We start from the raw sequence: 27,153 nt of genomic DNA on the forward strand, positions 1-27,153 counted from the left end.
TTAGCTGCTTGGGTCGAACAAATGATTAAGAAAACTGCAAGTCCTAGTCCTTGATTACATGACTAAGTACATGTAGACATGCCACTGACTACTTCGCTTCGTTTACGACCATGACCAATGTCTATTAGTAGTTAGAGCAGGGGTTCTCAACCCGCGGCCCGCAGACGATTCTTTTGCGGCCCGCGACATCTTTCAATATGAACGCAATAACTACTGGTACAGTATCGTTATGGAAGACCGATGTGTCACATTTGTCGAAGAACAGTTGTTGTAACAAAGCCTAGAAGCTTCAAATGATAGCACGATAGTTTCGTCTGGAGTTATACATAACGCCTGATCTTAGAGAAAACGTTGCTAGCTTATGGTGTCAAGCCCAGCAATCCATATTTCGAGGCATTTAAAAAATTGCTGACGACGTGACAGACGCATTGTTCAAAATTGCTTGGAAAATCGATAAACCGAAGAGTCTGCTAGAGAATGTGTGACTTCAATAAAAATTTAACGTACTGTGCGAATATTCGCTGTTTCCGGAACTTAGCAGCAAGTTCAATATCACCTGACAAATTTCGAGGCTACAGTTGCCTGATTCAGCACTCAACAGTCACCAGAAGAGTAGGCCTAACAGCTATCTCAGTCGATCTTTTATCGCATGTTTTGAAAGACGTTGACACGCATAGACTACTTTAGCCTAGCATTGGACGAATCCATCGACTGCACACAATGCACACTGCACACACATGACACATTGCATAGCTAATTATCCAGGTGCGTTTTATCAGAGTGGACATATTTCCAGAGGAAATGCTGACGGGGCAAACGTGAAAAGGGGACCAGTGAAAAACATCAATTTGACAAAGCTGACTTCTGTAACTATTGGTGTAAGGCTCCAGTCATGGAAGGAAAGGGGAAGGGTTGATTGGTTTGCTCAGAAATGTCCCCGAACGTCTGACTTGTTATAGCACTGAGAGCTCAAAGTGATAATGACCTCTGCAACGAAAATGTCACCGTAATTTTATACTTGCACTCTCTCACGCATTGAAACAGCGAGTTCGGTTCTCTGGTGGAAGGGTTTGAAGGGTACACATACCAACATGGTAACGAATAGAATGTACGCTCCATGAAGGAATTTAGAAAGGAAAGGAAAGGACGTAGTTTATTTTTGTCCTTGATGTTTTTGCGGCATATACACCGACTCATGATAGACATACACGCGATCTGCGCATATGCATACCATGAGCAGAGGTGGTCAGTAACGAAGTACTTCTACTTTTTCGAAGTACTCAAGTAGTTTTCCTCTACTTCTGGTACTTACTCAAGTAGATCTGATTTTCGCTACTTCTACTTCTACTTCGTAATATTTTGTGACCTACTTACTTACTTTTCGCTATTTTCAGTTTGTCAAGTAGAAGTAATTCAATCTTCCAATCAGGAAGATAGCCTGAGAAATTTCGGGGCTGTTTTCACGGAGCATCAACATTTAATTTGAGTAAAGTTGAGTAAAGCCCAGAATTTTCGTCGCGCTTCGCGCGCAGTGGATACGGAGTTACCAGTATGATTTCAGGCAAGTATCGATGAATATAATTTAGGTAGCGGGTTGGCGTGATTCCGTTCACACAGGGATATCTAGAACTAGATATCCCTGCGTTCACACCACATTGTCGCCCTTCGCCCATATGAAATAATTCATCACAGTTTATATGGCTCATCGTATCGTTTGAAACTGATGTTTCGCAATCCATCATTTACTTGTCATATCGTAATCTAGCATGTACATGGCACGTTCTAACCTAGAAAAGTGGACTCTGACTTTTTTGTTAGTTTAAATGCTGTTTTAGCATACCGCCTTTGAAACTTTCTGGACTGAAGGCATGAAAAACGTGTTCCGCTTTTAGAAGTAGTATTTATGTTTTATTTTCAATTCCCAGTATCATATACTTTGAGTTATAATTAATATCAGTTCATTTGTCTTGATAAAATACATGTTGAAGTATAAAAGCAAGTGTAGTAGTGCCTTTAATTTCCGGAAATAAAGCTTCACAATATGGCATTTTTACGGTCTCCCATATTTTTAATAACGTTTACTAATCGCGCAAAGTGTTTACACCGTATCCTGTACAACTTCTCCGTATTGCTCTTCGACTAAACTACGGACCTTATAATATGGGAGATGGCGTCATACCATGCTATTTTCTAAAACGTGCTGTTCGAGAAACCGGAGGATACGTATCGCATTTCCATAATAATACTATCATTGTTATCCTGATGTGGACGAATGCTTATGCTACCGAAAATTTTATACCTGCTGGTATGCATCAATACGAATTAAGATCGTTTTCACAACTACTTACTTACTTGAGTACTTTTAAAGTCAGTAAATTCTACTTCTACTTCAAGTAGTTTTAGGTTGCTTATGAAAGAAGTACTTCTACTCGTACTTGAGTAGATTTTTCGTCGCCACTTCTACTTCTACTTGAGTAGCTTTCCTGACTACTTTGACCACCTCTGACCATGAGTACATGATGTGCATATGCCGCTGGACAAGGAAGTGCAGATATAGCCTTTACAGCTTTCTTAGTCATGCACCACCCCTCCATGCTATCCCAGTAATGCATGAGCGCCAAGCAGGGAAGCCATGGATACCAGTGTTACTAATCAAGGTCTTTGGTCTGACCCCGGCCGGGAATCGAACCCACGACCTACCGATCAAGAAGCAGGACGCTTAGACTACTTGAAACACTTGAAGATAGATATCCTTACAAAAAACAGCAACTGCAAACTTACGAACGCTCTCCATTAATGCTTTGGAATGCATGAAAATGTAGTAAATTCCCGTATAAGACTGGTAAATAGGCTACAGTAGCCTAAATTTAATAGTGGTTCACAAATACATGGTGATAAAGTTCTGCGGCCCGCGGCGTCTTTTAGTGTGAAAATGCGGCCCGTTATACGAGAGAAGTTGATAACCCCTGAGTTAGAGTGTGTGTGCTTGTAATCAGTAGAGTGTGTAATGCGAATGGCATCTCTGTAATAGTTGCTCTGACTCATACATAAGAGCAATACTTCGATTGTTCTATCAACATTTTAATTATGCAGGATGGGTTATACGTCGTTTTTGAATGATACATACATATTAGGTTATTAGAGAGTCCATGTTATAAAAGCTCATGAAATATGAACAAAGGAAGGATATTTAGAAAGGCAGTCTTTCATGCATAGTGAATAACTCGAGCTGTGCCACCATGAAACAATTTTGCAGGCCGTCGTTAATCTTATGTTTGCATATGTTTGATGGTTTTATGATAGTCATTTAACCGTCACTGTGGCATATAATTTTCAAAGTAAATTGGTAATACTGATGGAGTCGGAAGGTTTAAAGACTCAGGAGTCGGAAGCAAAATTTACCGCATCAACAGCCCTGTTAATTATACAACACATCCAGTACTAAAAGTAACCACCAGAATGACCAGACCCGTGCGTGTGTATACCAGCAGGTCTATATACTCTCCATTCATTACCACGTTACCAGCCTTCATTATATACCTATAGTAACAGAATACAATCAATTGGATCATTATGGCTGAATTTCATCACAAAATCTTATATGATATGACTGTACGCCGTGTGCGGTATAACCATAAGCAATGCGATGGTCGGTAACTGGTTTAATCCCTGCGCAAGGGATATTCTTGTGTACTTGGCTGGAAAAAGTGGAAGCTGGTAGAAGTGGTATCTTGAGGAAAACCAGGGATTCGATTAGAATTAAAATTAGAGTAAGGAAACATTTCACAAAGTAGCAGAGGTGGTCAAAGTAGTCACCGTCGCTACTCAAGTAGAAGCAACGCCGGAATTTCTACTCAAGTAGAAGTGGTGGTTCACAAGTAAGTAAGTAGATATTTTACGCTTATTTGTGCCTACAAAACTGAAAACTGTCAAGTAGAAGTAGTAGTCTAAAATCATAACTACTTAAAAAGTAGTGTGGGTAGAAAAAATCTACTTCAAGTACTTCAAAAAGTAGAAGTACTTCGTTACTGACCACCTCTGCAAAGTAGATTACTGGCATTTTGCTCTAATTAGACTAATAAGAGTTATCTAGTCGTCCGAGTCTGCCATCATATCCCAGCAGCTTGCGTAAATCAATAGCAGACCATCGAGACGTTTTCAAAGCATTTTCGCCATCCGTGACTGCATCCATATGTAGCGTTATTATAGTCATCCCGCGTTGGCCGTGATACAACATTCACCTGCGATTGAATCGTTAAAGGTATATGCGCCCCCTCGACGAAATCTGCTTTTTGGAAGTAGTATATGTGCGCAGGTACTTTTCAGAACTCCATCTGTTACATTGTAGCATTTTGACATGTGCCTAAAAACTAGGCTTACCATATTTTGGAAATCTAAAAAGAGGACACTTTTTCAGAAATTTGAGACTTGCAAAACCGGTCCGCTCAGAACTCAAAATACCGTTTTTCTCTCCACATTTCTAGGTGGATGACTAAAAAAAAAAGAAAAAAGTCATATTTTCGCTCAGAGCTAAATTCACCGTTTTTAACTCCGAAATACCCGCCGGAGCGTCACTTCTGTGCTAATTTACGGCATATCACTCGCGCAATTTCCTCTAAATCTGACCTAAATTTTCTAAAAAGAGGACAAAAGGGCGTCCTCCGAGGACACTTTCAAAAAAGAGGACAAATCCTCTTAAAAGACGACGTATGGTAACCCTACTAAAAACGATACTTCTACCCATAATCTAGTACAAATTTACAGCGTTACTTCCGCTTCTACTGGAGTAGCAACTCTTGACTCCTTTAACCAGTTGACCGGCTCTGCACTGCACCGCACCGAAATCATGAAAAATTATCCTTGAACTCGCCTTGTTAGCAATGAAGAAATATCACTCACATATTGTCACAGCATAGTAGATCTACTAAATCATGTATATGCTATTTGAGTAAAATTTCACACACCCCTTCGTAACAGAACCGTTACATAGGCAGTTTTATTTATTGCCAAGATTGGAAAACGACTTCGGCGATCAATCCATAACCTGTCACAGGACAGAAATTACAGTATTTCAACGGCGGCGAACGTAAAAGCAAAACCATGCAAATGGATTTGATAGCATGTTACAAGCACCGGAGCCCAATTATGATTGGGAAGCGGCCTTTGGAAGTAAAAGGAATGCTTCACACATTGAACATTGCCTATCACATCGCATCAAATCGTACAAAGATTCGCGCCGTGAAGCGCGATAAGACATCCACGCTAAACGAATTATCTTTGCGAGCGCGTTTCTCCCCAAATCGTCGTTCACTCTTCCAACACTCTCTGCGTGTGAGCGAGATCCCAATAGTGTTCCACGCCGTGTTTCTTGAAAAATTCACGAGCCGCCGCCTCGGTGAGACATTGCTTGAAGGTCATCGCGCCGAAGTTTTTGCCTTTCGTCTCCCCTTCCCAGATGAGCTGGCATGAGTTCGGGCCGTCGTCTTCGTCTGCGCGATAACAAAACGATTACCAGTGAATTCGGTGCTTGAGTGCCATTCGGAGACTTATGTGTATTACAAATGCAATAACTATTAATATTATGATGATGGAAGTGATGCACCGATATTGCAACTATACCGGGGCCAACGAGAACTTATCGTAGGCCCCGACTATGTTACGCTGAATATGAGCGGGAATTCATGCAAAAATAGTTGATTTTACACTTCGATTTCAATAACGAAACACGTAATATTGAATTGGTTTAATGTAGTCAAAATAGTTGGGGGGATAGGTTTGCATCTTCCTACGAATGAAATAGTAGAAAAACACGCGAGATAGCCTGGGAATCACGGTGACGGGATATCTTTCCCCCAAATTACGCCTGTTTGTAGTGCCGTTAGTCGCGAAGATGCATTTTACGGTAGCCACATACGACTGATCGCTAAAAAGTATGCAACCGCTGCTCCAAAGCAACTTTTCAACGGTGCTCGCGTTGGTACATTTCGTGTTTAATTTCGACTTTCACTTGGAGTGCTATATATTTAAATACGTTGGATATCCCTTCTTCTACTTGTAATTAATGAAATATTTACGGCAATAATTATGCCTCTACTTGACTAACACAACTGGTTAAATGACCAGCGATGTTTACATACCACCAATTTCGAGGCATGCACAGCACTTGCACAATATACACGAACAATTCGTTAATACCTAAAAGCCCTAACCCTATCAAAGTAATTTGCTTCTGCGTGTAAGCGATTCTCCCCAGTCGCCATCACAATCACATTACCGTATCACCGCACTGACCTCTCTTGCTTTTCTTCTCTTCGTGCCACTTCAATCTCAGCGTCATGAGCCGCCGAAATTTCCTCTGCGATTTGGGCCCGCCTTCGACCACCACGACGTTGATGTCTTTGTGTAAAACCGTGCAGCCGGTCAGGTACAACTGCTTGCTGTTAGCTTCGATCTTAAACTTCTTGGAAGGGTCGCGCAAGCTCTTGATCCTGCGCAAACGAAACGGGAGTATGTAGCTGCGATAGGGTGCGGGAGTCGACGCACATCTGCGACCAATCCCACGCGATATACAAATTACAGTACTGGATAACCACTGGTAATAAGAACACCATACCCCGCTGCAAGGTTAGGACAAAAGAGCTCCACTTTACGGCATTTTAATGACACAAACAGTAAGACGTCCTTACACCTAAAATTCGAAATTCGAGATGAACGACAGTGCATTTCGCCGCGTACATACGGTGGTGAACTCAAACTTGATCATAAAGCAGATACTGTTAATTGTCATTAGTTAGCTACACCCGAATCCTAGCTTGAGAACGCTTATCAAATGTTGTCATTAGTTTTCCAATCGAAACACCTAAACTGATCGACTTACACTCAGCAACCAAAAGGAGTTAAGGAACTTCGAATCACGATAAGTAGCCTCAGAAAAAAATACTCGACCACCATTACGGAAGCGTTCGTCGTAATCTAAGAGCCGTACACGGACTTTACCAAAATTCCACTCGGCGGAATATGCGGCAGGTCACTTTATAATGCAACATTCAGATTCTTGGAATTTATGCGTCCTCGACAATTAATTCGGCTAGTTATAAAAGGCATTTCACCTCTTATGCGTAGTATGTCAGGCTCGTGAAAACGCGAGGCTATGGCGATAGTAACGCAGAGAAAGCAACAGCCTGGCGAGGCTACAAATTAAGCATGGTCGGCTAAATAATATTCTTCATTTCAAACCTAATCTGTGGACCATACGATGTTAATTAAATTATCTCCGAAGTCTGGTGAATATTCCACAAACAATAACTTCGTATTGCTCTTAATTTAGTCGGACTACGTGCCTACCCGCTTATATTGCGTAACAAATACAATCTCGAATTTTATATGACGTATGTCGCATATGCTTACTAAATTTTGCATCTGATGCCAGTTAATAGGCGGTGTTATCAGACAGTCACATTAGCTATATCCATATATCTCATTATTACCGGCAATGCCATATGATTTCCACTCTCCAGTCACGTAATGTCCCTCTCGAGCAGAAGTTTTGAACCCGGAATTTCGAGATTTAGAACGCTTTCTGACGGGAGAGTTACAACTTATCATGTCCTAATTAGGGCTGGGCAAAATCGAGTACCTTAGTAATTCGATTCTGAATCACATAATTTGCTTCGAGTCGAGTAATCGAGTATCACTCATTATGACGTCATAACATAATGTAATAGTCAAAGTTCAAATATGTACCGCTTATGCCACCACAGAGAGTATAATGCCTGTTATCCATCTCATAAAACGATACTTTGGTGATTTTCGGTCCATACCGATTTCATTCCACTTGTTGACAATGTTGTGGGATAATCATAACTTCGGAAATGTGCTGCGTCCAGTAACCTTCGTAGCTTTGTACCATATGTTTCGAATGCTACGATACCGTCAACCAAGGTTTCAAGGCTTCAATAGTTAAAATTAGTATCGAAACTATAATTCTCGTTGATAAATTAACTCTCAGTGGCGAGAAGCGTATAATTTCAGAACTCGAAAAATCGTCTTTTACTACTCGACTCGAATCATTGAAGTTGATACTCGATTCAGATTCGCGTACTCGAATCATCATGCCCAGCCCTAGTCCTAATGCTGTGAATGACCTAGGCCTACCAATCCTTCTAAAAGTAGCCTAAAACTCATTTAATAGGCCTACCAGTAACATGTGAAAGCTACGAAGACTTGGAACAAAATTGAACGAAATTTGTCAGCACAAATCAGCGACAATAGGCAGTATTATAGAATCCAGCAAACAGCGAAGACGCATTTCTTATAAAGAAACTGAATAGTCGATATAGAGTTGGCGGTAAAGGACTTCGCCGCGCAGAAACTTCAACAAACACACGCAAAACAGTTGGAATATCCAAAAGAAAGCAGCAAATTTACTACTAAAATACATATCCAAATATTTGTTTCAAGCTGTATACATTTGTCGTAATTACATTCTGGGTCGATTGCACAGGTCAGCAAAATCTGTTTTTTCATTAATACCGGGTCGGAAAGCTGGAAAAGTTGAGAGTCACTGCTCTAGGACAGATCAAGTCACGATTGGAATGCAGAAAGGCCATGAACCACAACAGTATAGCGAAAATAGCAATACCCGCGGCCAAAGAACCATGACAGATTATTGAAATTTGCAATACCTGTGTCACGGTGTCACAATATTCGGAACGGTAGGAATGATATTATACTCCTGGCAAAACGACGAACACAGTACGGCTATAAGCGCTTGAACGCCGCAATACTCATCAAACGAAAAATGAACAGCGATGAGTACTCGCAAATACCAGCAATACTTGCGATACACCGCGTTGCGGGTTTGGAGTTAATGCAGTTTTGACCCCGGAACAGAGTTACGTCCGAGCTACAATTCGGTCGAGTATATACTTCACGCAACTAACCGCAGGTCCAATAATTGAAACACACGACTAACCGCAAGTCCAATAATTGAAAACCCGGGTTTCTTTAATAACACGCACACGCTGTTATTCGATTTCGGTTCATGGCGTGTAATCACACAAAACAATCCGACATGTCGAAGCAAATAAACATATTGAGAAAGGGTTCACATTAATGGTTCCTTTAATCCGAGATGCTAAGAATTGAAATAAAGCAAATCACGATGCCACCAGACCTATACGAAAAAATAGCCTATAAAAACTCCGCGAAGCGGGGCATATCTGATGCGGGCGGATTACGAGATGGATTCCCGACATCTGTATACTAATATTTGTGGGCTTAAATGTCCGTGGGCGCCAGATAGCAGCCACATATCAACTTTGAGCTTTCAAAGTAAATCAAAAGTGCATCGGAACACGGTGGTCCGGTGGCGGTAAAACATCGATTGTTTCTTTGCTATGTACACACGATGTCATGAATTAATCACGCGAAGCATGAGCGCAAGCTCTGGCAAGTACTCATTACTCAAGCACGCAGTTTGAAAAAGTTGATTTGGTTCAGGGGTAGAATGATTTAGCAGCAGCGGAGGTGGATCTTTCGAAATTGCAATTTGTACCTCCGTGATTAAAGCAACCACTGACACCACAAATAGCTGTAATCTTCAGATATGTATTTAATTATAACTTACAACGATGCAGGGTTTATTTCACGCGGTTCTTACGAGAATTTCACTCACAAAAATGAGAAATCAAAATCTATTTTGTTGAAAGTAGGTAGTACTGTCTGAAAACCCGTTCATGAACAAGTACAAGCATACCCGATCGCAAAACGAATTGAGAGGTACAACAACATCAGCGTAAAATAGTATGAAAAGGTAGTGCGCCACCAATTGGGGGTCGAATCCGCAGCAGATTCAGTTGTTCTACAAACCGATGCTTATACTTGGCAAAAATAACCTGATCTTTTCGTAAAATCAAGATAAAAACATTGCCATTCCTGCCCAACTACGGCCGGTGCCTGCTTCAATGCGTTCCCCGTCTCGCGATTATCGCGTCACCAAATTACTATTTACTTTCGGACTTAACCTTCATCTCGACTATTTTATCTGCTTATTTTAAGGACTTCGACTTAACAAAGCTATTCCGACATCGAAAAGCGCAAATTACGCGATTACAAATCAAATTCCTGTCAGCTATCGATACTCGCACAATCACAATGTGAAGAATAATGTTCCATCAGATCAGAGTTATCACGCCTAGTACGTGTGTGGAATCAGAAGTACGTAAAACTGTGTATGTCTATGCTTGGCATCGTATTAATTTCCCGGGTCGAATCGAATATGAGAGTACCATTCGCATACGGTTCCAGACAAATGAAAACAGATCGAATAACACGGTATTGCTCCGTTTGTATACAGGGACAAAGAAATTGCGCAAAATACGTGTCTTGGAGAGTAAGAGAAAATGTCAACTGTTGCATTGCACAACATTTTATAATATTTAGATTGATGATGTTAACACGGTCCCCTTGGTGCCTGAAATAACAGCACCAAGGGTAACGTGCTAACATCATCAATCTAAATATACACTATAGTATACATACATCATAAAGTTTGAGTCAGTTGCGATGTTACCTACAAGCTGCGCACGTGCGCAGTGCTGACACGGTCTCTGCGCACAGAAAATCTTAAGTTGCGCACTAAAAATACAAAGCGATGACCTTATTTTCAGTCGTTAACTAGTTACGCACTCTTCTCCAAGGGTCTGCGTAGTGAGTTGGTCAGTGTACGCAGACTCGTCCAAAACTAGAAGGATCATTGGTCTGTTGTCATGTAACAGATCGTAGGCCTACGCTACGAAAACGGGAATATGTCACGGAAACTAATTATATTTTGAGGAACCCATCATAGCAGGGAATGAAATTCCGACCACTAAATCCAGATTCGTATTGCAACCCATACATATGAGAGTTACCGCAATAAACGTCATTGTTCTTTGGAAACCTGATTTACAACGCGTATTATATGCAACGTGTCGAAAAGCTACGAGCCTGTACCCATAGCTCGTTTGATGGGATATATTAGTTATAGTTACCATAGTACCTTTAGAGCAGTGTTTCTCAAAATCTTTCCAATCCCGTGCCATGAATGTCTTATTTATTAGTCATTGGCTCATTGCTATTGCTATTAGTTATTTGGTCTTACTGCTATACCATGACACCAATGAATAGCAAGGAAATTATACCACCAAGGCCGAGAGCCCTTAGTTATAATTCAGGCAGGGGATCTCGATCTATCCTCACTGCTTGGTTCGGATCGAAGCGCCACATTAATAGGTCGGGCTTCGGAGTTCAGACCGCGTTAGAAAGGGCTTTCCCATAGACACCACACACTGTGGAAAACATTCACCTTGTCCGATACTCATTGTATTCTGGATTATACTTTACATGACACGGTTAAAATGTATCCTACTTGCTATACTGGTGAAATAATCTGTTAGCCCAAGTCGCCTTGTTTGCCAATCTTAGGAGTTGCGGGGTTTTCTTGTGTTGTGAATCTAACGTACCAACGTGAAATTTCTGCACGGCTAAATTATTTCTCACACCTTGAATTCACAGTTCAAGCTGCTGCCTCGTAACGGGCTTCGCACACTAAATACACTAAAAAACCTTCGACCCGTCGCGTATCAATTGTAAAGCTTCCGCGCACCACAGTTTCAGAACTACTGCTTTAAAGCAAGCTAAACCTACATGGCATCGAGCTAAAAATAAACAAATGAAATGGAACATGAGGGTAACTGGAAGGCGTAGGGCGATATGATGGTAATCACGCGATAACGGGACAGTACCAGTTAACAGGCAAATAACGAGCAGGTTAAAACGATATTGATATCGCAACAGAAGAAACCAAAGTACCCCGAAAAATGATTCAAATATGATATTTTTACTTCTTGAAATTGCATATTGGCGAGAACGAACGGTATATCCACAATAAACAAGAACGTGCGTAAACCGCGAGTTATTACGTATAACATATCAACGAATATAGCGTGCTGGGGAAGCTAATCTCGATTACACATATTTAGAATACCTCTCTAACATCACTGTTATAACAGAAGCTAGCTGACAAAGCTTACAAGCTTATGCGTAATCATAGAGTCGACCGGATCTGGGGATGGTGATTCATCCACAAAAGTCATATAGAGCAAATTAACCACCCTATACCTGTATATTGCCACGTGCACCCCGGAAGATACATCTTCCTTCAGTTTCTTAGCCTTCTTGTCTTTTCTCTGTTCGGAAGTGAGCTTTCTGGCAGCATTTGCCTGTTCGTGCTCGCGTTTCCTCTTCGCCATCTGCGCGCGAACGTGTTGCTCCACTTTGGTGGGGTCTTGAATAGCGTCGTTGCCAAGTACGCGCATTAAGTTGGACAGCTTGACTGAAAGAAATGTATCCGTTTGATCGCGGTGCGGAATAATCGGAGTTAGGTATAGTTGAATGGCAATGAACTATAGTCAATCTTTGTCAATCATAGGCACACTGCAAATCAGAATGGGCGGTGCAGAAGCAGAAGAATTCGTATTTAAAGAATGACTGAATGTATTCCGTCGCATTTGGTAAGGCTGGTATGCACTGCGAGTCAACGGTACGACCGCGGTGTTGCATGGTCTTCAAGTCAATTGACACACAGGAGCACTGGAGCAGTGTAAGTACAGTGGGCATGTACAAAGTAGAGTAAATGCGCTTTCTGCTATGATATATATTATATTAATTACAGCATTACATATTTTAAGCATGCCGCTATAGTTATCACGTCAAGTAGAGTATAAATAAAAATTTCCTATTGAACTGAAAATCGTAAATATTGTGTTCAAAGTAAAGAATGAATTGAAAGGAAGTACATGAATCCACGGATATGAATCTAATAATTGGCTAGAGCAGGTCTTATCGCTACGCTGTAACAAACCATTGGATATATAAATCATAACCACTGAAAAGACTGAATCAATAGCGGCAAATCAGCGAAAACATTAGAACCAATGCATTAAATATGCTGGTGTCCTGAGCAGTGGGTATGTAGATTGTTTACATCAATCACATATGTTTATTTTATGAGATCGACTCATGAACACAGCCAAATGTCCGATAATAAAACGAGCTTGTCCCGCATAACAACCAAGTTCTCTAGAAATACTGCCACATTAGACGCAAGCATGCAATACGACACTAATATTCGATTCATACATGATACGAATCTCAGAGAGTCAAAAAACAAATACGGATCATAAGGATAAGATAACATAGGATATGGACCATGGACAACCATATGTATCTTGATTTTCGAAATGACGAGAGTAGATTTTCGTAACCAAAAATTTCAACGGACATGACACCTCGAATTGTCACTGCTATTACAATTTGGGAGTAGTTCCAGTAGCCGAATTGAAGACAGAGCCGTTAGATGTATTACCACTGATCAGAATGCAACTAGCATTCGTTCATGATCAGAGAAGCATTGTATCGAGAAACGTATATTCGACGAGGTCGATCAACAATACCGTGATTGATGCAACCCATCGCATGCACGGCTGACATTGTTGATCTCGCTCGTAAGGACCATCGTCATAAACAGAGGTGTACCGGATATGGAAGAAACGCTAAGTGTCCAAAGCCATCCTTTTCGAAAGAGCTTGTGAACATTAAGAAACGTAATCATAAATTTCCACGTTACAGCTTTCTCTCCATGCCCTAAAAACCACAACGAATCAACAAAGATCTAGTCGACAAAAAGCAATCAGATGTCCTGCCAAGACACGATCATGAAGAGAAGAATGTCAGCATGCCCCAGAAAGATATGTTTTACTATATGTTCCCCACTTTCCAACCACGCAAAGCCATAGACTCAATAATAGCGAACAGCCATGAAATCATGTACACTTCTTCAATTATAAGCTACACAGGCGCTTCCGACGTGATTACAGCGATAGTCACGGTCGTGGTAGCTTTGGGACAGTAAGTGTGATGCGAAAGCACCATTTCAAAAGGAGTGTGAAAGACGACAAATAAACACGTAATTAGCATTGCAGTGACTTTGTACATAGAGGTTCAGGTCGCAATTATGTAAATATTCGAAAAATCGACAGGTGCACAGTGAAAAATATTGGGGGTGTGAGAATAAATGCCAAGTTACAGGGGCTGATGTGTGAAACTTCTCGAATTTCCGACGGAGAGAGAACGACTATGTCGGAATCACAGATAAAATCGCGCACTCGAACCATAGCCCTAAGTATGCTACAACTACTAACTTTTCAATAGTCACAGCTAGAATTATAACTGCAAGCTTTAAAAATATGCAACTAAAACACAACTAACCGATAACTGATAATACGAATTACCGAATTTGCAAATGAGCTAAGAAATATTTGAGATAGAATTGACATTTCAAAGGGACGCGGTTTCCAGTTAGAAATGGAAGGAGCGTGGCACAACGTAGCCCACCGGTGTCGAGATTCACGCAGAACAACGACACGTGTTATAGTTGTTCCACATCTAAAACTAATTTATTATTAAAATGCAAAATTAGAACTACTCATATTTGTAAATACGCAACTAGAACTAGAACCACTTCAAACAAAAGTAGCTAGCTAACCTTAAACCAACTAGTTTGTGCAAGTTTGCTAATAAATATTCGATAATGCACTCCATCTTGACGGAGATTCAGTGTGGTGAGTTTGTTTCAGAAAATTTGCGTCTACAGATATAAAGAGGCTAATGAGCATTGAGCATCGGTCATTTGGCACTGGTAGGGTAATACGCTTGTTGCTCAGCTGCACCGCGCAATTAAGATCGGTAAGATAAGCTTATGAATGCCACTATCTTAAGCAGCTATGGTGTCAATTAGGGATTGTGTTATGTGTGTCAAACACAGAAATTTAGAGGTTCACGTTCACAAACGAACCGTGGTAGTTTGTTCACTGTGAACCTGTTTGATACATTACGATTCTTCACGTCGTTGTAACTTCTTTCAGTTCTTCCGTTAAAATTCTTTGCATTTCAACTTCGGGACACTCTATGCATGGCGCTGACAGCATAAAATATCAACACTAAACGAGCATGCACCTTGCCAACTTCAAAAATATTACTTGCTTTGTTACAGAAGTTTGCTTGAAATATTCAGCTTTCCGTTTGCGAATACTTAGTGACTCTCTGCTGTGAGCTTGAACCGCAACCACACAAAATCAAGAACGAAATACGCTACATGTAGGGCGGAGGTAGTCAGCGAATGATGCTTATGCAACAAATCAATGAAATTCATATTCAGAATAGATCCTTTTCTAATGTAAAAATTTAGCAGGCGTCCGAGATTCATCTTGATTTGATATGTTTACTGTATCATAAACAACATATCCGTGCGATTGGGGTGTTTCTTGACTATTCCCGTTTCGCTGGAATATGTGAGCAGCGAAAATCCCCAAAACATGGAGTAATAAGCCAACTACACGCGGCAGATGAATAATAATATTTTTATTTATTTTGATAGTAAACTGACATAATTTTGACAGCTATATTGCCCGGCACGCGAGTTAAATCGGTAATTTGTGTCCATCGACGAGATAAGAGTTTGATCCCACTTTCAAGTCGATACAATAGCAAACACACACCGTTCATCAGGATAATGAACCTGTTCGCTATTGTACGATATAAAACTTCTAATCCTAATAACGATCTGATATAGCCTTCATTAAGCACAATCATAATACAATCGTATGAAAACATGCTGATACCGGCCGATAATACCACGAGTGATATTTAAACGTGACAAGCAATCTTTTACGGATGGTTAGAAAATTTTCACTGCAGACATGGAGCATAAAATGACTATGATATGTACAAATGTGCGGTTAATCTGAAACACGCTTGTATGTCTTACGCCGTTTTACAATATCTAAGCTGCAAGTACATTCGAGTCGGTACACTGCAAAAAACGGGCTTTCTATATCAGTGGTCCGTAAGGAAATACCATTGTTTTAACAAAACACTCCAGAGTCAAGACCAGGGGTGGGCAATTATTTTTCTCCGCTGGCCAAATGAGAAGCAGAAAATACGTTTAGCAGCGTATTCATTTTAGATTTCTATATTGGAAGCAGTGAAATACAGTGTTAATAAATGCTGCTCAGTGGATGTGTTGATATTAGGTAGGGTTACCATACGACCTCCATTAGGATTTGTCCTCCTTTTTCGGGTTTTTGAAAATGTCCTCCGAGGACACCTAAATGCCCCCTATTTTGGCAATTCGTCCTCCTTTACAGGTTTTAGAGCTAATATAGAGGACAGATTATAGTGAGAATGGGCATAAGTGACGCTAAATAGGAAATTCGTGGTTCGAAAGAAAGTAACGATCTTTCTTTTGGTCAACCAACTTAAAGTGTGAAAGAAAAATTGTATTTCTGGAGCTGAGCCGGAAAGTTGACCTTTTTTCTTAGTGAACCAGCCACAAAGTCGGGAAAAATTTATCATTTTTCCGAATTTTACTCCACAATTCTGAGTTCGAATATTTTGAAAAAGTGTCCTCCTTTCCTAATTCCAAAATATGGTAACTCTATATTTGTGAATAACAAAGTAACGGTTAATTACCAAAAATCAATATGCATTTGCCGTCATATTTTGAAACAATGCTACACATGATAGATTTTGAATTATATTTAAACCCCTATCCGCGTTTTTCTATCAAGACATTAAAATGTATTTGAGATAATACAAAGCTTATTAGCCTTGTCTTGATCGGTGCCTTCCAAGCAGCGTGTAGCTTGGCGATAGAGCATTGTGGTTGAGCGAGGCTTGCAGTTCTCCCGAATTTCCCTTGACCTAGTGTACGGCTTCGTGTTTTTGTCACAATACCGACTTATATTATACTCCTTAAACACGGCGACCTGCTCGGCACTAACTACCAAAAAGACGGGGTTACCCTGACTCTAATAAACAAATATTTAGTGCTCCAAACCATCTTTGAACTTCAGCTTTCGGCTTTGTTGACATGATTAGCTCAATAAGAGGTTTCCTGGCATGCTCGTTCTTCCTTCATGGGCGATGAAGACTTGTACTCATCACGGGCACTTGTTCCAACAATTATTACGTCATATCAGTCCTTCTTACCAGGTCCGGACATCGCCGATCTACGAATTGGAATGTGGCGTCTCCTGGCATCATACAAACTGGAAAACCAGACAATACCACAGCAGCTTTACAGTCGTAAGTATCAAGCGACCGCACCGACAGCGATGCTGGGTCATACCTTAGTAATCTCACAGAAGGTGCGCGATACGACGAAAGATTTTGATGCAGACATCAACAAATGTCGGTAGTGTTCACATTGCTATACCAGAAGACACCGCAAGGACGTAGGCCTATTACACAAGGACAGTCTCGGTTAATGAATGCTGACGCCGCTTCGCCGGAAAGATTGTCAGATACGACCAGCCCTTCATGTTTCGAAAATGATGAATGATGGTTTACGCCGGAATCTAGAGATGTAATCCATCAGCACTGAAGAAAACAGAGGTCTTCGAAACATCCGCCGGATGTGAATACTTCATACTCATACAGCAAGTGATTGGGTATATCGTGGCCCAATAATAGATATATATATCTATTACAGTGGGCCAGTGGCGAATGAATAAACGTAAACGTATCGTGTGGAGCTAGTACAACGCGTGTCTCCTACGCTGACAAAAGTGGGTAATAACACGATAATTCGTTGACGGAAGTACAAATTGATTAATCCCTCGTTTATATGAAGTCTTTCGACTGCAAGGAGTCCATTCTTCATAGCTGTTTACGAGTCGGCTTTACGTCTAGACGATAAAATCGTCCTAGATACCGCGAATATGTATGCTTCGATAATTAGACATCTCGTAACAATTTTATAACATCCCCAACTAAAATAATATTAAACCCCACGCATGACGATCTATCATTGTTTTAAAAATTGGAAATCATCGGAACTACAGAAACATGAATAGCACATTTTATAGCAGCAGTGGAATACATATTTTTTATGTTAACCTGGGGAAATTTTGCAGCTATGGCATCAGAACGCACACAATCCAAGTCCATTTTTTTCACGGCGTCGTTGCTGACCTATCAGCTCAAGAATAGGGCAGGACTGTAGACAATGATCGAAAACTCGTTTATTTATAGTGCGGCATTATTTTCCATAAACCAAAACATTAGCACAGGCAACATCTTATCAATGGATGTGGATGCTCTTTACGCAGAAAATTTTTCTTTATCCAGGCACACATAGGTGGGGTGTACCGTTATACTGGATTCACTAGAATCTCCTCTATATAGTCAGTAATCACCTATGTTTCGGTCGAGATCATGGTTACGCATTATCTGTAACACCTCGGGACATCTAATTACCTCGGATGCAGCCACGTGACAACGAGACCAAAGCCGTCGGTATAAAACAGCTAGTCTCGCCGCCGGAGTCGGTACACTTTATTGGATTGCGCGCGCTATGCCACAATTAGATATAGTTCCATCACTTTTTCGCTACAATCTCTCGATAGAAAGAATTGATACCTTGTTCGCCCCTTCATTTCCAGGTACGCAAGTCAATGCATGCAAAAGCGGACACAAGAACTATTTTGTCGACTGATATAATATATTGAAATCGTTATTACTCAGCGTCTTTACTCGCTATATTATACTTGACAGCGGTGAGAATATTTTGTGGGAAAGGAACAGCTAGCAAGTCTGGCTCTGTAAGACACCAAGTTTGTATTGTGCGAAATAACATTTCATCAATATAACGACGACATTCCGCCATTAACAAATTGGATTACGTGTTACGGCTTCGGGTAGTAACAATGTTCTTAATTCAAACTGCGAGCATGTGAGTATGACGAAAGCAATTCTCTTTTTTTCCAGAAAATTAATGCGAACATGTCTTAATGATATGAATATAACAAAAGACGTGGATAGCAGTACTTCATTCTCCAATATTAATGCAACGACCGGAATAGCAGCTTTGAGGGTCAAATCTTACTGTTTTTATGTGCCATTTTGTGACACGGCAGGATGCGACCGGTCGACTCAAGCAAGTCCACTTGACTGCCCGAATTGCAGTACAGTTGCAGTTGCGGGTCTTGTTTTGGTACAAATACTACTTTCACTCACCATAATAATTGGTAACGCCGGGATTATCCTTGTAATTACAAGGTAGGTCATCTTACCGAGATATAAAAAGTCGAGGAATATGATATTGAGCATCAAGGGTTTGAAGATCCTTGGGTCAGAGAGGAGCTTTTCAAACAGATTTCACAGTAAACTTATATTTTGCAATTGTAAATGATATTACGTCATTACGGTCTTTGCTTTAAAAAAATACAATTATATACAAATCATCATATGTTAAATTGATTGAGCAGTTCGAGGCGTATTTTTTGCATGGTTCGCAATAGAGATTTCACGGTCTACTTGGGCGTACGTGGCAATGGTGAAATTGCTGTACTGTTTATCCGTATAGCCCACAATTCGTTAGATACAAGTTATACGTTATAGCAACGGAGATTTTAAACATACTTCGTTAAATTGTTATAGCGCAATCAATCAACACTTCGTAGTATAACAGAGAGCAAAGTCGCATTTCTTTCAAAAGATACCAAACAGTCATAATAAAATTAGTGGTCTTTCACATGAATTCGCCATGCAGCTTCGCCTTATAGAAAATTCGATAGAACCACGTACAAATAGGCAGCATTAAATTAACTTTCCGGTACATCACATGCGCGTTTAAGTTAAATTTAGGTTTGATTTTGACTTTTCAAGGTTCGCCGGTCCGTAACATTCGTTTTGAAGTTTTACCGGTGCGCGAGGTCAAACAGGTTGACCACTGCTCTAAACCAGGGGCGGGAAACTTCTCCAGTCGGCGGGACGATAATGAAGTGCTTGGCGGGGCGGATTCTGGAATCGATACATTATGCAGTAATATGCACCTATTCAAGGGATAAAACGTATTTAATGTCAACTTCAAGTTCAAAGCATAGAGACCATAACAGTTATTTAATGAATTTATTTACGTAATGAAGTCAACGAGACATTTGTGGTCGATCAAAGTTGTCAACAAGTTCCTTGAACTCTGGCTTTGTGTCAGACGTAGAAACGCCTCGTATAGGCTACACGTCAACATCAGTTAGATTGGAACGCGGTTTTGCCTTGTTGATGTTCAGTTCATAGTCGAAAACGTTTTCTCGCAAAAACCTAAAAACCAATAACAAGGAGCTAACGATATCCGGGATATGCGTGTGTTGCACGCGCCTGTTCTAACCTGACAAGGATGCGCGAGCAGCAAAAAAGGCCGAGATCCCCGGCATTAACGGCCCCTTCGCTAAACGTACTATCTACGTATACACCGCAAGATGAATATGTCAATTGGTATCCACGTGACCTTTCACAGGAATAAGAATTTCCACAACTCGCTCAATATGTTCAAGTGTTCGCTGGCTGTGGCGGACCTGTCAGTTGGGTTTATCGTCCCGAAATCTGCTTACGACACGCTTGACCTGATATTGCGACCTTATGATCAAGACGCAAGTGAGTATAGAATTTTAACGAAAGGAAATGTATCTTACCAATCGAAAGTGACAGAGTCTACTGCACAAGTAATCAGTGAGAAATAGTAGTCCATAAAGCAAGAATTAAAGTGGGATTACTATATTTAACCGTGTGAGCGGACCAGTTTAGAGTAAAAACACAAAGTATATCGTTTTATCATATGACGAAGTCAGAAGAAATCTACACCTCTGACAATGCGAACATACCGTATGATAAAGTGCAGCATTTTTTCCGCAGTAAATTCTACGGACTATGTGGTCGATCCGGTTGGGCACAAGATTCTACCAGACACTCTGTGCTACAGGTGAGAGTGATGACATCAGGAAAATCAATATTATTAGCAATTGTAATAAGAACAATAAAAGATGACATGATTCATAGCCATTTTCGTGAAGTCAGGCGAATGGGGGTTGAACCGCAAAAGCATGTCCTATATGTCCATGATACCGAGCACTAACCCATATTTGCCCCGTGATAAAATAGCGTTCTCGTAACCTCACTTGCATTTTTCGCAGTTTCGGACAAACGAAAATATATCGGAGTCTAGGCAACCCAGCCCATACGGATCAATAAGATTTTCGGTTCAACTTTTTATGTATTTTTATTTTTAAGAATATACGAAGCAGAACATGGGACCACGGGGCTGGTTATGAGCATCATCAGTGTTATGTCGGCAATGGCATCGATTTTTCACTTGGTTCTCCTCAGTATCGACAGATTTGTCGCCGTGAAATTCCCAATAAAATACATGCAGGCGAGCGTGGAACCATCAGGTAACAATAACGATGTGTCGCTAATGCTCACATCTTGCATTTTAGGGTAGGGCACTGACAAACAAAGTGGCCGCTTGGCTCATTGCGATCGTCTGGATATTGTGTGTCGTGCTCTCCGTCGTTTTACCGATTGCTATGGGTCCGGATCATTTTACGTGGGTAGCTTATTATGATACACGGAGTTTTAGTATAACACGTCATGCCGCCATACCATATCATGTATACCTGACGTCATAGCCACCACGTCATAAACCCTCGTTCGATGATTACTGCCCTGGCCGACAACAGAAATGCAAATTGATAACATACATTGGTATACTTGGTTATGCATTTGCTGCTAATTTGGAATTGCTGGGCCAAAAAACACCATTGCGCTTTTCATGGATACCTCCACCACATCACAACATTAAAATTGGGGTACCCAGCACAACCGTGTTGGGGTTCGAACGTAGCTGTGGGTCAGACGTTTGTCAGTTGTTTTTGGTCGGGAACTCGCTTGACATTCAATTTAAGCAATCCTTCGTGATTTTTTATTAGTTATTTATTAAATATTGTACTAATTATGGTGGTATGTCCAGTTGTCCACTGTCCAGCGTCCGACTGCCTATTCGATTTTAGCCAAGTTTAGCTACAGAATTAAGGCCAGCACACACACTGCACATACGCGTGATCTAGTACAATAGAAAAACTTTAGTCCTCCCAAGTCGGGGACAATCATAAGTCGTCTACATTCCTTCAATTTCCTTAAATTATGCCTACTCCCGACAGGTACAATTTTAGTCAAATTTTATAAACACCAATTATTTCACGCTTCGCCTGATATCCTGCAACCATCGACGTTAATTTATACAGCGTGTTTGTAAATGTTAGGCAGCAAGGTCGACTTACTTACAATAAGACAATTACATGTCTTGACAATGTTGAAAAGGTGAGGCACTCGATTACTTCTGCGACCAGTGCTGTAGAGCTATTGTCAAATTGAAATTTTTTTGGATATTGTTCTTTGAATATATTCTTGGATAATGCGGTCTACTAATATAGATGGGTATGGAAGGAGGATTGTCCAGAATGAACGAAGAACGAATATTTATTTGTTGAAATAGGTTATAAACCATTACATGGCAATAATGTTTTTAACCAGTGAAATGTGGCCCACCCGAAATGTTACGCGATTTGCAGTATTCAGTAGGTTCCACGACACCTGCTCTATTGACCCTATTATTTCTTTTACAGCTACGGTCTCACGTCGGCAATGATGTATGTGTTACGAACTGTCGATCCTCTAACTTCACTTTTGTACACGGTTGGCGCGCTGGGTTTGCCATATTTAGCTTTGCTCGGACTGAATCTAGCGACCGGTGTAATGTTGCTGAAAAAAAGTGGTAAAATGAAGCGACGGGTGTCCCACTCCAAGATGACGAGGTCGCGTTCGAAACGTAGCAACGAAGTGACGGCTACCGTTACCATTATACTGCTGGTGCTCGTATTTACGATAACAGTCATGCCGGCCCTGATCATAGTGTCGGCATATAATGGTGTAGATATCAAATACTACAAAAGCGAACTGTACGGGGTACAACAAATGTCATTTCAAAACGAAATCAAGCAATATGATGCAGCCGCATTTTTTTTCTTCAGAAAACGCATTGTGTTCTCATTCTACTGCTCGTCAGTAACAGCGCATGGAACGTCATGATATATACTTGGAGGTACCATTGAAGATATTTACCAACCTTAGCATCACTTTGTACAACGAATACACACTGTGTATTACACAGCAGGTGGCGCGACCAGGTTGGTCGCGATGGACAATAATGACACCATCACACACCGCCCGCTGGTCTGCTGATGCCCGATTCCGATCTCTAATCAACTTCCCATGGCTGCTGATAGATAATAACAGTGGCGGCACGTCAAGTCGGACAACTGGGGCATTGCCCCACCTAAAATTCTGTTCAAAAACAATGATTACCCATTTATAGACGCTCAGCAATCAATATATATCGAAATCGCGGCGAAAATCGCATTCTTTTTGTGCTTCCGCTTGTATATGCTCATTGCTCATATATAGCGAAGTCTCTACGAAAATCTATTATCTTCTATGTTTTCGCTTCGTAAATGCCTAGCTCATAACAAGCTTTCACTGTCTGTTCTCTCAAAGTCGCTCACAATATAGAAAAGGTGAACTACTCTCTCTTATCCATCAAAATACCGAGCAGTCAGGGCAACTTGTGGAGTCGTCCTATTAGTGTGATGTAACAATGGTACACATACCTTAACTCTGTTACCGTCCCATGCGGTGAATCGACCTTTGCTGGTACAAGTCGATTTTGACAGTGTTTCGCGAGCCGCCAGTGGATAATAATTATTCGCGTGGCTGAACAGGCCGTCATTACATTGTTTGATGAAAGTACTGCCAGCAGGCCGAGCGTAGCCTGGATAATTTGCCCCTACTAATTTTAGCCCGTGGACACTAATTGGATATGGCTTCACTCTGTCCGCTTATCGTTCCGTTTGCCCGTCGACTTCACCGTATTTTAATAAACGAGCTGTCATTGTAAAAAGTTACACTGTCCTGGGTCATGAGAAAGATTCAAGCAGATCTTCGGATACTGCTAGGAGCATTTGCAACACACGCTATTTTCAGGAATCGAAATTTTCGAAAAGCGTTCAAAGACCTGCTGATCAACGCGAGGAAAAAATGCAGACGGCAGCAATGCATGAGATTGAGAAGCAGCAGCGTTGCCGCGTGCCAAACGAGGGAGCAGCAAAGACGAACCTCGGCGGATCCGAGCGCGAATATTAAATCGTGAGTCACGGCATATTGAACACGGCAACAAAACCGTAGCGGCGTAGAACTATTACATAATCAGCTTTACCTCGAGATGTAACGTTTGATCAGTTAAATTCTCTCAAGATGCCTTACTCATCATATGCAACACTATCAACCGTACTCCATAGTGTTTACTCACTAAGTATGCATCATCAACAATCGTATTTCAGTACTTTGATATGGATATTATTATTTATTTCTTCTACTAATTCGATACGTCCTCTGCAGCACTCACCATATTATCTCACATTTCACTGTTATAGCTTCAATGTACACAATCTAGAGCAGTGGTTCTGACACTTTTTTTCAGTGAAACCCCCTTTATGATAGTGAAAATTTTCGCGCCTCCCTTATCGTAATATCACAAAATGCAATCAGAACGCTATCAATCCCAACAGTTAGTTTGATGGCATGGAACGACATGACTGTCGATCAGAGAATTATCAAACATGAAATTCGGACTATACACAGAGAAATAGCTATGAACTGGAGATAAATCGCGCATAGCGTAAAAATCTAATTTCAGTTGACCGCAGGTTCGCACCCCTTTTCATACGCTTTCACGCCCCCCAGTTTAAGAACCACTGATCTAGAGCTAATAACACCCAACAGTCGCAGTGGACTCGATGATCAAAAAATCTCCTTGCTGCAGAATTATCTTACAATTCTGTAACTATTTATGATGTGTATAAATCTAGCAATATTAATTTAATATCACATATATACAATATGCATTCATGAACTGCATGTTGCCTGGCACATAAATTAAATCTAAACTCCAATCAGACTCCATACTGAAAAAATTCTCTCTCTCTCTTTCTATGCAGGATGAAGGTCATCGCAGTACAGACAAGCGGGAACTGCTTGCGTGACACCTCGATTGGAAGTTGTAGGATGCCGAATCACGGTAGATTACAGCACATGGCGTCAGTTACATCGTTCACATCGTCGACATCGGAGTTGTCCTACAGTGATGTCGGCAGTGTTTCGACGCAGCTCACAAACTGGGACATGCCGCAATGCCATTCTCCGATAATAATGGAAGAGGGGGATCTAGTTTTCGAACTGAACCCAGGTTTGTCGATTAGGACCAATGGCAAAACGGAGGCGAGTCCAGAAAAGACGGAGGAATCCATTCGTGCAGAGACTGACGAAGCAGAAAGCATTCCAAACACCACAGCAGCTAGCAAAGTAGAAGAAGTGATATTGAAAGTGAATGGAAACCTGCACTTGGAAGGTTACCCAAATGAAACTTCTGTGCTTAGCACAGGGACTCAAACAAAGTTTCATAAGAGGAGAAATAACCACAAACATGCTGCTACGAAGCACTTCCAAGATCACCTTTAAAACCATCCAGCGGCATGACAGATTGTAAATCTCTGAATACAGATAAGCTCAGATGGCAGGCCAACACCAGAGGTTTTGTTTCATCTATGCCGGGCTTCCAAACTGGGATTCAGCACTCCCTGTAGGCATTACGGATCACCAAGGGGCGATAGCTACAAACTCTGAGGGTGCTGAGAGTAAATTGGGACGTTGTGCACAAAGCAAACTGTTTGGAAGCCTAAACTTTACTGCTCTATTTGTGCAGCAAGGGCAGATATATGAATATGTGATCACGTCAATGGGATTTGAAATCCCCAACAACGCTCCTTGTAGATCTTCATTGGTACGCAGAAATGAGAAATGAGATTTTAACCAATCAATCAACGGACAATTAGCCAGTGAGGCTTATGGACACGTATTTAAATGCCTGTACAAAGAGGATGTGAAGTTTCAAGCGCTTGATGAAATAAAAAAAAGTATGGTGGCTCTGAAAGGAAAATTGGCTTGCACGATTTCATTTCTTAAATGCGTCTGTGCTGAAATTTCTAGAGTCGTGAATCTGACATTAACGTCTACAATGCTGCGTCTGCATTGCATCAATCAAAAAATGCCATAAGCGTCAACTTGACTCATGTGTGCAATAAACAGAACAATTTGTTGTCGTGGTTAGGTGGGAGGTGTTCGGTAACTGGTTCATTGCCAAGAGAGAGAGAAGGGGAAGGGGGGTATTCGGTTTCGCCTGCACAATCGAGATGCTTTTGACGACGGAGATGCGATACGACCGTGAGGTCATTTAGTCAGCACCCATGATTTTTTCTCCATGCTATCCGTAGATGCCGAGCGCCACGGGTACCGGTTTTTGAGTCTTTGGTACGACTCGGCCAGGGATCGAACCCACGACTTACTGATCAAGTGGCCGGACGCATCACCATTACACTATCTCGCCAAAGGAGTGTTGTATAAAAAAGTTTGAGGAGCATTTATATACATTATTCACATGTATATGTATGTGGGGCATTTGAGTTGCAAATAGGACCCCATGGACTATACCAGCGGTTCCTAACGTGGGCGATATCGCCCCCCAGGGGGCGATTTGGCGGTCTAGGGGGGCGAAAATAACGAAGGGGGCGATAGGGGGGCGAAAACGGACGAAGGGGGCGACAGGGGGCGAAGACAACGAAGGGGGCGATGGCCCGTTAAAATGGCTATATTGGAGTCGGGACCGTAACTACCGCACCCCAAACCCCCCAATTGGGGGTGGGGGCCAGAAATCGAAGGAAGCCCAAAATTATTTCGTGAATTAACATGAATGATAGAGTAATTTTTTAGAAATTCGTGCAACTTTTTTAAAAAATTTGCGCTATGCACGCGATTTATTATTTTCATGTATCTTGATGTTGGGGTCCCCGTCACCCAACAAAAATACGCATGATTTATGCAAATGGGAGACTTCGTCGTCGGCCATTACTGCGCCACGACTCTCCAAGACATATGAAGTTAGAGGCCATGCAACATGCGACTCCGAGAAGTGTGCCAGAACGATCAGCAGCGAGAAGACCGAGAACTTCGATATATATACAATTATACATATATGTTTAATTGTCCATAGGCGCCTCAATGGCTGGCGTCGAATGTTCCTGTCCTGGCGACCTTAACCCTACATGA

The 27,153-nt window shown here is 41.3% G+C and overlaps 2 protein-coding genes across 4 annotated transcripts in view; one reads left to right on the top strand and one right to left on the bottom strand.

The window, feature by feature from the left end:
- Window positions 1-4,982: 4,982 nt before the first annotated feature.
- LOC145442805 (U4/U6 small nuclear ribonucleoprotein Prp3-like) overlaps window positions 4,983-27,153 on the bottom strand; it is a 43,925-nt gene continuing 21,754 nt past the window's right edge. For 2 of the 3 annotated variants that reach the window (XM_080320817.1, XM_080320818.1), the window contains exons 13-15: window positions 12,163-12,376; window positions 6,292-6,488; window positions 4,983-5,489 (exon numbers count right to left, since the gene is read on the bottom strand). In XM_080320817.1, coding sequence (XP_080176943.1) covers window positions 5,308-5,489; window positions 6,292-6,488; window positions 12,163-12,376 — 593 coding nt within the window. In that variant the 3' untranslated portion in view covers window positions 4,983-5,307. Of the gene's footprint in view, window positions 5,490-6,291; window positions 6,489-11,737; window positions 12,042-12,074; window positions 12,377-27,153 lie in introns of those variants that run through there. The other variant, XM_080320819.1, reaches the window with a different exon arrangement.
- On the top strand, window positions 18,468-26,145 carry LOC145442812 (uncharacterized). Its single transcript, XM_080320825.1, has 9 exons — window positions 18,468-19,161; window positions 20,399-20,535; window positions 20,794-20,860; window positions 21,169-21,310; window positions 21,375-21,484; window positions 22,563-22,902; window positions 22,968-23,038; window positions 23,977-24,138; window positions 24,990-26,145. Exons 1-9 carry the CDS (start codon window positions 18,842-18,844, stop codon window positions 25,507-25,509), a joined length of 1,869 nt encoding a protein of 622 aa, XP_080176951.1. The 5' UTR covers window positions 18,468-18,841; the 3' UTR covers window positions 25,510-26,145.

Source organism: Botryllus schlosseri, chromosome 7 (genome assembly GCF_051294905.1).
Source record: "Botryllus schlosseri isolate E-star chromosome 7, Bs_hap1, whole genome shotgun sequence".
NCBI classification, from domain to species: domain Eukaryota; kingdom Metazoa; phylum Chordata; class Ascidiacea; order Stolidobranchia; family Styelidae; genus Botryllus; species Botryllus schlosseri.